Source organism: Chanodichthys erythropterus, chromosome 3 (genome assembly GCF_024489055.1).
Source record: "Chanodichthys erythropterus isolate Z2021 chromosome 3, ASM2448905v1, whole genome shotgun sequence".
NCBI classification, from domain to species: Eukaryota; Metazoa; Chordata; class Actinopteri; order Cypriniformes; family Xenocyprididae; genus Chanodichthys; species Chanodichthys erythropterus.
This window is the reverse complement of record NC_090223.1, coordinates 47,321,104-47,335,253: the sequence shown is the minus strand read 5'-3', so window position 1 is coordinate 47,335,253 and position 14,150 is coordinate 47,321,104. Positions and strand designations below refer to the sequence as shown.

At 38.4% G+C, this 14,150-nt stretch overlaps 1 protein-coding gene across 2 annotated transcripts in view; it reads right to left on the bottom strand.

Moving 5' to 3' along the window:
- The window catches only part of trip10a (thyroid hormone receptor interactor 10a), a 34,947-nt gene that overhangs the window by 2,951 nt on the left and 17,846 nt on the right, over nt 1-14,150 (bottom strand). Inside the window, exons 6-13 of one of the 2 annotated variants that reach the window (XM_067382575.1) lie at nt 13,888-13,992; nt 13,587-13,715; nt 13,312-13,458; nt 11,998-12,186; nt 7,104-7,268; nt 2,974-3,083; nt 2,631-2,763; nt 2,458-2,546 (exon numbers count right to left, since the gene is read on the bottom strand). In XM_067382575.1, the coding sequence (XP_067238676.1) occupies nt 2,458-2,546; nt 2,631-2,763; nt 2,974-3,083; nt 7,104-7,268; nt 11,998-12,186; nt 13,312-13,458; nt 13,587-13,715; nt 13,888-13,992 (1,067 nt within the window). The remainder of the gene's footprint in view (nt 1-2,457; nt 2,547-2,630; nt 2,764-2,973; nt 3,084-7,103; nt 7,269-11,997; nt 12,187-13,311; nt 13,459-13,586; nt 13,716-13,887; nt 13,993-14,150) is intronic. The other variant, XM_067382576.1, reaches the window with a different exon arrangement.

Here is a 14,150-nt window from a genome sequence, read left to right as displayed (position 1 = left end):
TTATACAAAAGAGTAGAAGGAAAACAACATGCAATTCTTTACTTATTGGAAACATGCTGATTACACTGGTCTACATTTTTTTAAGCCGTCGTCCGATTCAGAGATAAAATGTGCCATTTCTTATGTATTTTAATATGCTGAATTCAATTAATACAACTGATTGGCCACTGTTTCCAAGATATTTAAAGGGTTAGTTCACCTAATTTACTCAACTTCGAGCCATCCTATGTGTATATGACTTTCTTCTTTCAGACAAACACAATCTGAGTTATAGTAAATAATATCCTGGCTCTTCCAAGCTTTATAATGGGAGTGAATAGTAACCTAGATTTTGAAGCCCAAAAAAAACACATCCATCATAAAAGTAATCCATACGGCTCCAGGGCCCTCTAATAAAGGCCTTCTGAAGCGAAGCAATGCATTTTTGTAAGAAAAATATCCATAATTCACTCTTCCGCCAAAATCTACTTGCTTCCAGAAGCCCAGGATTCTAGTTTATAAAGTTATAAATATGGATATATTTAGAAGGTCCTAGGATGGATGGATGGATGGATGGATGGATGGATGGATGGATGGATGGATGGATGGATGGATGGATGGATGGATGGATGGATGGATGGATGGATGGATGGATGGATGGATGGATGGATGGATGGATGGATGGATGGATGGATGGATGGATGGATGGATGGATGGATGGATGGATGGATGGATGGATGGATGGGCTTTTTTGGACTTCAAAATCTCAGTTACTATTCACTTCCATTATAAAGCTTGGAAGAGCCAGGATATTTTTTTAATAGAACTCTGATTCTGTTTGACTGAAGATAGTCATATACTGCTTGATGGTGTGTAAATTATGGGATTATTTTTTACATTATACATCTATGTACTGTATATTGTGTAGATAGTACCTGTCACCTGTCCTGTTTATGTAACACTTTAAAAATCAGCAGAAGGGTTATATAAATTATTTTTTTTATTAAACAAATGGCAAAAACTTATGTAAAGAGTTTAGTCCTATTCGGTGTCTACTCTGTGCTTCTTGGCTTGTCTCTTTAATTTATTTAATGGAGCATCTCTTGTCCCTGGCCAGCAACAGTCTGCAAGCATTGATAGGCTCCATCTGCTCCATTTAAAGTTATCTGCACTGCTCACACACATATGAGGCATCTCTGCTGACTTTGGCTAAACAGAAATATGTCCCTTTGCAAAATCAAACATAGTCACGGATGATGCAATTATAACGAAGCATACATCACTCTGCTGAACAAATTGCCCTATATCCGTTCTAGAAATCATACAGCAGGGGTGCAAAACTCAGTTCCTGGAAGGCCACAACCCTGCAGAGTTTAGCTTCAACCCTAATTAAACACACCTGATCCAGCTCATCAAGTCCTTCAGGCTTATAAGAAAACTACAAGTATGAGTGTTGGAGCATGATTGGATAACTAAACTCTGCAGGACTGTGCCTGCCCTCCAGGAACTGAGTTTTGCACCCCTGTTGTATTATATCTACAGCTTATATAGGACAGAGTGATGTAAGCTTTGTTGTAATTGCATCATCCAGGACTTCTAGGCTGTGCCCAAAATCGCCCACTATACCCTTAAATAGAACACTATCTGAGGGGACAGCCATTTGTAGCGGTGGCTAGAGAATACCCATAATGCACTGTGAAAGTCATGCACCGAAAAAATTCCCACGTCTGACCAGAAGATGGAGACTGCAGCTGAATCATCCCTCCATCCATTTTTCAAACGGCTGGTCCAATGAGGATGCAGCGTAATATCACACAGGTATAAATTTGTTCTTAATTTGATTATTATATTGTTTAATTAAGGTTTATACATAGTTTCTATGACAGTTCAAGATAAATCTTTTCATTTCTACTGGAGCGGCCATTTTGCTAAATTTCAAATGATTATTAAACAGCAAGCACAAACTATGTAACTATAAACTATCCGAATTCACTCACTCGTTTTCAGTCACTCCTTCTAGTGGACTATATTAGTGGACTAATGTAGGGAATAGTGAATGGGGGCGATTTCGGACACAGCCTTCAGATTGCATCATTCACTCTTTTGCCTAAAAAGCAAGGACTGTCCAAACACAGTCATAGAATTATTCATAGATCCAGTCAAAGATGTGTTTTAGTCATTTCTGGTTTAAATTGAGATCCCTTCCATTTATTACTCACATATCCTTCGGTTGTATATACACTGACTCAACGGCATTTCTTGAAAACTAGAGCCAACACTTTTTTAAGCATCGTTTTCATTCTCAGTGACACAGAATTAGTAAAGTTTGACTACATTTATTTCAGAAGAAATTTTTGACTGGCCAGTGTAATATTCCAATATCTTTGATGCAAAAGAAAGAAACCTCTTTAAAGGCTTAATCTGAATACACACCATAATCAGAAAATCATGTAAACTGTTTGTTGAAATAAAACTGACCTGCTGGGGTTGTGAGCACCATTATTGTTCAGAGAATGAGTTGAATATCGTATCGAGTCTCCCCGGCCTCCTGCTTCTGCAAGCCAGGACTACAACAAACCAAGACATGAGTGTGCTGAGAAAGTCTTTATGAAGCGGATAAAAGATTTACAGAGAGAGAGTTCAACTGAAACCTCATATTTGTTGAGATCTCCTCGCAGTTTTTCCATGTTTTGTGCCGTCTGAGTGATCTGAGGTGCCAAACTTGCAGGATCTCCCATCTGAGGGTTTTTTTCATAAACATCTTTCATCTTACCCAGAGCCTCACTATAGAGAGAAATAAATATATTTATTTAAGATAGAGAGAGATTGATCGTAACAGACAAAAGACAAAGAACAAACACTCAACACCACTGATTCCTCAGAGACCTGAAGAGCTTAGTAAACAAAGCCCAGACCCCGGTAACCCTGAGGATTCAGCTGTGGCCAGTTGCCATAGAGATGGTTGTCGGAGAGGCAGCATGCCGGGCAACTCACCTCTGATCCATTTCCTTCTGCAGCTCCTTGCTGATGTCATCGATCTTCTGTTGCAGGCGTTTCCTGCGCTGCTCAGGAGGAAGATGGGTGAAGCCCTCTGTGTCCACAGGCTGAGGAGATGGAAGGGGAGATAGTGTCACTCACAGAGATTCACACCAATACACAGCAACCCTCCAACACCACAAGATAAGCATGAAAGACGTGCACCATAGACCCAACAGTAAGAGTTCAGGTTTGCAGTAGCAAAAGCTGTAAATGTAGCAATTCATCAACAGGGTAATCATACTGTCTGTTATAGTTGTTCCACTACAGGCTGTATGTTTTAACAAGACTTGGCAACACATTTTTCATTTATGACAAGTCAGTCAAGGAGAAATGCTTAAACAGGTGATAAGCAGTTTTACTCAAAGGAATGTTCTGAGTTAAATGAAACCAGCTTTTTATCAGAATCTGTGACATGCTGTCGATTACCAGTGATTTTTTTTAATGGACGTCTATAAGGAATAGTGGGGTTTAAAGGCAGAGTTGTGAAGCTGTTACATTTATGTAACAGTTACTTCAAATATAAAATATTTGACAATATATTTAATCTATAAAAATTAAAAAATATATATAATCCTTTCAAAGTTGGACTGCTTTTCTAGGTCTAAGAAGTTCTGGTTAATATGCGTTACATGATATGCTACATTTATGTAACAGTTACTTAAAATATATTTAGTCAAATATTTCACATTTGTTCTATAAAAAGGTCAAAATAATCCTTTCAAAGTTGGACTACTTCTGTAGGTCTAAGAAATTCTGGTTATTATGTGTTAGTAATGTTACATGATGTTATGTTACATTTATGTAACGGTTACATATTTAGTAAAAATATTTCATATTTGATCTAAAAAAAAAAAAGACAAAATAATCCTTTCAAAGTGGGACTACTTTTTTAGGTCCAAGAAATTCTGGTTAATATGCATTACTAATGTAATTACTGTGGGTGGCAGTTACTTATAAAATATTTGACTGAATATATTTGATTTGATCTATAAAAATTAAAAAAATATATAATCCTTTCAAAGTTGGACTGCTTTTCTAGGTCTAAGCAGTTCTGGATATTATGCGTTACATGATATGCTACATTTATATAACAGTTACTTAAAATATATTTAGTCAAATATTTCATATTTGATCTATAAAAATGTAAAAATAATCCTTTCAAAGTTGGACTGCTTTTCTAGTTCTAAAAAGTTCTGGTTATTATGTGTTACTAATGTTACATGATGTTATGTTACATTTATGTAACAGTTACTTGAAATATATTCAGTCAAATATTTTATATTTGATCTATAAAAATTAAAAAAATATATAATCCTTTCAAAGTTGGACTGCTTTTCTAGGTCTAAGAAGTTCTGGTTAATATGCGTTACATGATATGCTACATTTATGTAACAGTTACTTAAAATATATTTAGTCAAATATTTCATATTTGATCTATAAAAAGGTCAAAATAATCCTTTCAAAGTTGGACTACTTCTGTAGGTCTAAGAAATTCTGGTTATTATGCGTTAGTAATGTTACATTTATGTAACGGTTACATATTTAGTAAAAATATTTCATATTTGATCTAAAAAAAAAAAAAAAGAAAAAAAAAAGAAAAAATAATCCTTTCAAAGTGGGACTACTTTTTTAGGTCCAGGAAATTCTGGTTAATATGCATTACAAATGTAATTACTGTGGGTGGCATTTGCTCCATGTAAACAGTGCGTTACAATGGTTATGTACTCTTGCATAGAACTTTATGCATAAAGCATAAAGTTCACTTTAGTTTTGATGTGAGCTCTTGGCATATGTGGACAGCCGAATGCACTGGTGTCTTCAAAATGTTTTTTTTTTTTTAAGTATACTTCCTTTGATGCTCGACACATATGCAATAGAAAGTTTAAGACGGTCATAACTTCAGTAGATAGAAGTTACTCAAATAGCGCAGACAATGGACAAGTGTTGGACACTTTCTAGTGCACAAGTGTCGAGCGCCTGCGCTGGACTTAGATTTTAAAGTTGGATGTTACTTAGAGCAGATGGGTTTGGTAGCAGCACTAGCCTAATGGTTGTTGAATGTTAAAATGTAATGGCTATACTATCAAAAAGTGTGACAGTTTTTAGCATTTGTTCACATTGCTGTAGACTTGCCTCACAGACCTCCACTTAAAAGTGTCTTGTTGTTTTCCATTGTTTTTACAAACCCAAAATTGCATTTAACCAGGAATATTCCTTTGAGCAACCCTCAATGCATTTAAACCATGTGCACAGATTTATCAATACAACTTTAAATGCCCAATACAGTACACCATAACAGCCTGGCTTAAGCATCAATGCATAGATTTTGTGTTAATATGCCCGTGTTGCAATGTCTCACCCTGGAATGGCTTGTCACCGTTTAAGAGCCATGATAGATAGTGTACTGAAATTAACCCAGAGGCTGCTGTGCCTTTCTCTGAGAATGGCCACCTCTACAATAGTGAATGATAGAAAATATGTAATTTCTGAGAAGATGTAGAGGTGGTCATATGTGAAAATTCCTTTAGAAGCAGAAAATGATCCAATAGAAACAGAGAAAGTGAATTATACGTGTATGCGGCAAGTACAGCCCATACCATTTTAAGCCTCTCTGGAGTAAACTGAGAAAGAGAGAAATAAACAGACAGTGCTTTATAAGCTGGAATCACACTAGTTTTCCTTTATGATTCCTAAGCAAGTGACACACCAAGTCAAAAAGCTGCACTTGAACACATGAAAAGGACTAAAGAAAACTAGCATGTGTATTCTGCGCCTGCGCTCAAGTAAATATCAGCAACTATCAGCAGTTTACGTCCAGCGCTTCCAGGTTCTACGTCAGAACGGCGACTCATTATTGGCTCACGTGAACAGCCTCTGCAATAATGGGTCAGCGTTCTGACATAGAAGCGCTGAAAGTAAACCGCACAGGAGACTGACAGGGAAGAGAAGATATTGATGTACTGTTATATTTATGTAACAGTTACATGAAATATATTTAGTAAAATATTTCATATTTTGAACAAAGTCATTATTTTTGTTTTGTTTTGTATTCTAGTCTCTTCATAAAATTAAGGTTGAACCATTGCAGTCACGTCGAATGTTTTAACAATGTATTTAGTACCTTTTTTTATACCTTGAAAGTGGTGGTTAAATTACCGTCCATGGGCGAGTCATATACCTCTCGGATTTTATCAGAAATCTCTTATTTATATCCATTTGTGTTCTAAAGATGAACAAAGGCCTTACGGGTGTGGAACGGCATGAGGGTGAGTAATTAATGACAGAAATTTTCATTCTTGGGTGAACTAACCCTTTAAGCTTCAGGCGTAATCATCCAAACAGCATAAAATTGCTGACTGCTGTCAACGGTGATTGTGTAAACATGTACTTTTGGCATTTGCCCTAAACTTACATGACTAACCAAATAAGAAAGAAAAGGCAGAACAGTATACTTTTTTTTTTATTTAAATTAGTCATGTTTTCACATTAGTTGACACATATTGCTGCAACATGAACATACCACAAGCGCCAGAGGAGCAAACACACACCACACTCCCTCAAAGGACAAAGTTACTACGTGAACTGCATTCTATTTCAGTCTAACAACTTGTTACACTCACGCTTTGCTCCTCTTATTTCAGCAAGCTTCATGTTGATTTGTTGCCGATATGGGATGTTGTAATGTGTGGGAATGAGAAAGAATAGCAGTCGTCTAATTTGCCACCAGACTTCCATTCTTAAATCACAGAGCATGAAAGACTCAAGGAGGTTGAGATTTCAGCCAAAGCATCTGGTAGGTGACATCTACTACCGTTTTCAGTTTTGTCAGGTTGGCTAGTTGTGACGTCAGCCTTAGCTACATCTCAATAGGTGCTATAAGTGTATTAAACAGTGTGGCAGGAATAGGTGAAGAGCTGGAGATGTTGTGATTGAAGATGAGTGGTGAAAGAGCTGTGATTTCTACTTCCATTGTGACCATTCATGTGCATGTGACCACGACTCAGACCCAGATCAATCTAGTGCTGCTGAACGCCTTAAAGAGACGGTGTAGTAAAGTTGCTTGATCCCTGACCTGTCACACTCACCGTTCTCTTGAGGGTCCGGAAGGAAGAGATTCGGGGTTTGACTGTCTTATTGATTTCCTTCAAACAGTACGACAGAGGGTCCCGGCCAAACTTGGGGGAGGGGGGTCCGTTAGCGGGCGAGGGGGTGGGGGGTGTGGAGAAAGGACTGAGCGAGGACGAAGGAAGCTGGGACAGACACCAGGCACAAACCCAGAGGAACACAGGGACAGGACGGCAGGAGAGGGACAGTGGGAAGGATAAAAACAAACAAAAAACATATATGACAAGGGAAAATAAAGAGACACCATCAAACACCTCAAAGCAACATCAAAACAGCAACGAGGACAACACTGGACCAACCTCAGCAAGAGCCAAGAGAAGCAAGACAAAGAAAACCCAAACCCACAACAGCCCCAAATCCACAAGCCCCAGCAAAGCAATCAGCCAGATGAAGAAGCAAACAATGGCTCCATCAGAAATCAATCAAGTCTTGGCCATGTTCAATGGATAATGTGGCCTTCAAGAGATGTCGGAATGATTGTGAGGACGAGATGAACATACATGAATGGCACCACAAGTAGAGGTCATGTAAATTACACTACCATGATCTATACAACAAACTTTTGTTTGTTTAATGTTGATGAAAAACAGTTATAATGCTTTCCAAAAAATTGAGCTGACAGGATTGTGTGAAATCATTACCCAAACATAATTACTAGCCCAAATTGTGCTTTTAAAGGACTAGTTCACTTTAGAATTAAAATTTCCTGATAATTTACTCACCCCCATTTCATCCAAGATGTTCATGTCTTTCTTTCTACAGTCAAATAGAAATAAAGGTTTTTGAGGAAAACAAAGATTTTTCTCCATATAGTTGACTTCAACAGGGTTCAACAGGTTGAAGGTCCAAATTACAGTTTCAGTGCAGCTTCAAAGGGCTCAAAACGATCCCAGACAAGGAATAAGGGTCTTATCTAGTGAAACGATTGGTCATTTTCTTAAAAAAAAAAAAAAAAAAAAAAAGATATGCTTTTTAACCACAAATGCTCTCTTGCACTGCACCACGCATTACGTAATCATGTTGGAAAGGTCACGTGTGACGTAGGCGGGAGTACCAATCATACATTTACAAAGCGAACATGCAAAAACTAAGTCAAACAGCCTTTACAAAAAAAAAAAAAAACAATAGTAAAACAATTATTTCAGATGATTTTAAAGTTTGAGGAGAATCCTTGTGGAGTTTGAAATTCGTTTTTCATCCTACCACGGTACTTCCTCCTACGTCACACGTGATCTTTCCAACGTGATTACCAATTGCGTGACTTATCACAGTGCTAGTGCAAGATGAGCATTTGTGGTTAAAGGAACACTCCACTTTTTTTGGAAATAGGCTCATTTTACAACTCCCCCAGAGTTAAACAGTTGAGTTTTACCGTTTTCGAATCCATTCAGCCGATCTCCGGGTCTGGCGGTACCACTTTTAGCATAGCTTAGCATAGATCATTGAATCTGATTAGACCGTTAGCATCGTGCTTAAAAATGACCAAAGAGTTTTGATATTTTTCCTATTTAAAACTTGACTCTTCTGTAGTTAAATCGTGTACTAAGACCAACGGAAAATAAAAAGTTGTGATTTTCTAGGCTGATATGGCTAGGAACTATACTCTCATTCCGGCGTAATTATCAAGGAACTACAGAAGAGTCAAGTTTTAAATAGGAAAAATATCAAAACTCTTTGGTCATTTTTAAGCGCGATGCTAACGGTCTAATCAGATTCAATGAACTATGCTAAGCTATGCTAAAAGTGGTACCGCCAGAACCGGAGATCGGCTGAAAGGAGTCAAAAACGGTAAAACTCAACTGTTTAACTCTAGGGGAGATGGAAAATGAGCCCATTTTCAAAAAAAGTGGAGTGTTCCTTTAAAAAGTATATAATTGGACATTTTAATTCTGAAGTGAACTAATCCTTTAAAGTGGCAGCATGAAATAAGGCATAAATTACATGCCTACAGAGAATCCACTGCTCTTTGTTTTTTCATTTGCTAAAAATGTTCTGGTCTTTGTCATAAAAAAAAAGAAATAAACACCAAAAATGTCCATTTCATTCCAACCAAAATCACTTGAATGCACATCGCATTGAATTCAAAATATCCAAATGCATAATCTTTGCAGGAGAATTTGTACTGTCGGCAGCATAAGAATAGTCAATGTAAACAATCTACAAAACTATTACTTTTTTCGCCTCGTTATGCCTATAATAAGTGGAGCCACTTTTTGCCCAATCAGCATTCAGGGGGATTCTGTTGGATCACATAGCAACAAAACAGCCTAAACATGAAAGGAGCCCTGATAATTCAGTGAATATGCTGTGCACAGTAGCTCTGTTCCAGAACAAAGTGAACTGCCTACAAAAACAACCTTGCAGTTAAATCTACAGTTCAGAGTTGATTCCAAAAGAAGCTGACATTAGCTAAGCTATATGTTACTCTACTAAGTGTATGTGTCTGAAGAACACAAGAAACTCAAATGATTGAGTGGGTTGATTTAAAAAGAGTCTGACAGCTTGGTGCCAAGCTAACAAATTGTTATCCTAGCACAAAAAAAAAAAACACAATACACAAATATTGGATGAAATCATGCATTAATTAGATGGAACTACTTTTAAATATTGCAATCTGGGATATAATATCTTATATTACAGTTTGAAATAATTTTTACATTGGGAGGGCCTATGACCCTTTTCTAGGTTTTCTAGGTAGGCAGTTCACTAAGTGGAAGAGAGCAAATAAGTTTCACCCTGATACAAGAATTTATTTGAAGTTTTAAAACCTAAAACTGCATCAAACAATCCTCTACAAGTTATATGGCTAAGCGAATGACAGCTTGGTGCTAAAAATAAGTATTTCCCCTTAAATTGGTTTTAGCTTCTCAACATTTTTTGCGACTGTCTCAGCCGGAAAGCAAACATGCACGACGAGCAAAAAGTAAAGCGTCAAGGAACAAAGAAAGATGTTTGAGCTAAACTACTAAGGGTAAAGGAAAAGGGAAGTAGATTTGAGGTGCAACTTTCGTAAAACACGACAAAAACTCCATGATATTTGCTATCTCGCAAAGAAGAGAATGGATCTGCACAATGATTTGGAATTAAACAAGAGAAGGATGGACAGTTAAGCTGGCAAGCTCAGGCAGGCTGGCAGAGGAAGCGCTAAGGGTCATGTGAAGAAGGCCAAGCATTGAAATAGCAGGAAATGAGATTATTGGAGGAACAGGAAATGATATTATTAATATGAAGGTGAAGTGTTCCTAGAAAACACTTCAGACCTATATAGGCCACAGGGACAAAGAGAGATCCATTGCAGAGCTCTGAATCATCCCATGACTGAAGAGAAGGGAATGTTTTAATGCTTCACCTCCATCCCTCATTTTAAGAGGATTTTTCGCTTTAACAACTTAACCAGATGCAACCGAGCATCTTTCCTGATGGCACACAGTTTACAAAGGTGTCATTGTGATGGGACTGAAGGATATATTATACAGCATATAATAGCAGTAGTGTGTGTGTGTGTTAAGGCCCATGGCAAAGGGAGCAGTGTCCCAAAGAAAAGCACAGACGCAGCAGAATGAGCACTAGGTCACACGCTGAGCTAAACAACAGAGCTGGGGGTTTTTCAATCCCCACTTACAGCCAGAAAGCCATGCAAAGGGTGTGTACTGGAAAACCGTAATGATCTGTGTTGTGTGCGTCAGAGAGATTGAGGATTGGGGTAAGAAATGGTGAAGGTTGATTTAAACATCATGCATCTTTCAGCTGTGGCAGGGAGACGAAGAGTGCAAGAGACCACAGCTTTGGCTAATAACTTTTTTAGTCGGACCTCCCAAAGACCTGAAACAATGTCTTACCCACAAATCATCTCAAGCCAACCCTTGGTTACTATTCAGACTGTGACTCTCATCTATCCGATCTTGTAGGGCAGGAGTGTCTAATTCTACTCCTAGAAGGCCACCTGCCTGTAGATTCTTACATCTTGAACCATGTATTCTTCAGGACAACTACAATGTTCCAGGCAAGTATGAAGCTAAACGTATGCCAGTGGTCCAACAGGAGTAGGATTGGACACCTTTTCAGGAACAGGTACTGTAGAAACCTGCTGGAAACAGATTCTGGTGGCTGGGTTCAAAGCTGGTCAAATTTGGTCAAGGTTCATTTAGTTCAGGGGTGTCCAATCCGGCTCCTGGAGGGCCACCTTCCCGCAGAGTTTAGTTCCAACCTAAATTAAACACATCTGAACCAGCAAATCAAGCTCTTCAGTAACACTAGAAACTTCCAGGCAGATAAGTTGGAGTTAAACTCAGCAGTAGGGGTGGGCGATATGACCAAAATTTTATATCACAATATAAGTAATGTCATTTCATGATAACAATATATATATATCATGATATAGTTAATTAAATTAAGTTAATTAAATAAAGTTTATATAAAAAATTTTGATGCCATTGAAATTTCATAAATCTCATTGCCAATTTCAATATCACAGAAAAACTAATACTAGCCTAACTAACATAAGTAAAAAAAATAAAATAAAATAAACTGTCAAGCTCACTATGGAGCCAAATCTCCACCGGATTATCGTATCTACCGGTATATCGCCCATCCCTACCCTGCAGGATTATGGCCCTCCAGAAGCAGGATTGGACACCCCTGATTTAGATGGTTGATCAGGTGGACTATCAGCAGTTGGGATCAAAGTCCACCTGGTTAGAGCTGTTAGACAAGTACTGACTAGCTGGTGGCATCTGGTTAACTAAGCTTTGGTGGTATCACTAGGTTTTTTCCAGCAGGGAACTTTCCATCTCCACAAAAAACACTGGAATTTCATCAGAAGGAACTCTCGCTTCATGGAGAAGTGAGCCCTACCTTGCTCTTCTTATTAAACAACCGGAAGGTTTTATTCTTGTTCTTGCCCAACAGCTCTAGGGGACCTTTAGGAGTGCCCAGGCTGCTGTCCGAGGAGGCCCGGTTGATGCCCTGACTGTAGTCCTCAAACTCCAGATCTCCTGGTCTCTCGAAGCCTGACTTATGTTGCTCTATAAGAACCACAGAGTCCTGAATAACACAGAGAAGTGTTAGCTACTCTATGTGTCGGCTTGCAGAGGGTTGACCGCTCTCTCAAAGTGTTTGACTTAAAGGGTTAGTTCACCCAAACATTTAAATGATCCCATGATTTACTCACCCTCAAGCCATCCTAAGTGTATATGACTATCTTCTTTCAGGCAAACACATATTAAATACTATTCTGGCTCTTCCGAGCTTTATAATGGTAGTGAAGGGGGGGCCAGATTTTGAAGCTTCAAAAAAAAAAAAAAAAATTCATCCATCCATTATAAAAAACAATCCATATGGCTCCAGGGGGTTAATAAAGGCCTTTTGAAGCAAAGCAATGCATTTTCATAAGAAAAACATCCATATTTTAAACTAAATTTGTACAAACAAACAGGTATCAACAAACTCAAGCTTCTCTTTTCTTATATCAAAATCCTCCGACATTTCTCTTTAAAGATTCTCGTTTTAGACTTCTAATTCGTGACCGGTGTTTTGTTTTGCCCTCTCCTCTGTTCATCCACGCTCGTCATTACGTCATGCGTCGGAGATCACTCTTCCCCCACAAATCGATACAGCCAAATAAACTGCCGGAAGCCAGTGATTTAAGTTAAAAAGTTTTAAATATAGATATTTTTCTTACAAATACCCATCGCTTCACTTCAGAAGGCCTTTATTAACCCCCTGGAGCCGTATGGATTACTTTGATAATGGATGGATGCTTTTTTTTGCCCCCCCCCTTCACAACCATTATAAAGCTTGGAGGAGAAAGGACATTTTTAAATATATCTCCAATTGTGTTCGTTTGAAAGAATATAGTCATATACACCTAGGATGGCTTGAGGGTGACTAAATCATGGGGTAATTTTAATTTTTGGGTGAAATTACCCTTTAATGCAGGGGTGTTCAATCCTTCTACCAAAGGGCTAATGTCCTACTGAGTTTAGCTCCAACCTGCCCAATAACACTAGTAATCCTGAAGGCTTTGATTTGCTGGTTCAGGTATGTTTAATTAGGACCGGAGCTAAACTCTGCGGGATTGTGGCCCTCCCAGAGCAGGACTGGACACCCCTGGTTTAATAAGAGCAGGAAATGAAACTGCTTTTCATAAAAACACAACTAAAGACTCACGTTCCTCTCGTTGACATTCGTGCCAGCTCTGTTAATGCCCTCCAGACACTTCCCAATGATGGGCATGACCTGACGCTCCGTGTCTGCAAACAGAATGTAGCCCTGCGCCATCTTTTTGATACGCCGTTCATCCATCTCTTGCAGCTTCTGCAGTGAACAATCATGCATACAGATATCAGTATGCACTCTGTGAGACTGCTTGGGATCATTCCCACAGTAAGCTGAAAGGAACAGATGCGTCTCGACATGTTAGGACTGAGGCATTTGCTTCTTACATTGAAAATAAGGGGCATGTCCGTGAAGTAGAACTGATTCTGTTCTTTGTTGTACTTCTGAAGTTGTGCAGCATAGTCGTTTTTACACTCCTCTGCTATGTGTGTTCGCATATGTGCCTGCTGTTTGGCCTATGGTTACATGCAGAGATAAAGATAGTGAAATCAGACACCTGTACATAAAGAGGAACAAGGAAACAACAATAATGCATTTGGATATGATGGAAATGAGATGGCAGGATGGGAAGATGTGCATACAAGGCTGTGGCAACACCTGTGAAACCTTTTGGGGAAGCACAAATACCTTCTCTACATCGGCTTTGGTGGCATTGAGGTCTTGATCCGTTTTCTCTGCATATTGAGCAGCCTTTTCTGCCTCTCTCCACTCCCTTTCAAATCGTTTTTTACTCTACCAAAAACAAATAAAAAAACATGAATCAAAGCTATCCCTGTGTTGGTTACTTAATACACAACGCTCTTATTTGTAGCCATTAAAGGGATCATTTACCCAAGTTAAGATTCATTTACTTTTGCGTTGTTCCAAACCTATATCAGTTTCTTTGTTAC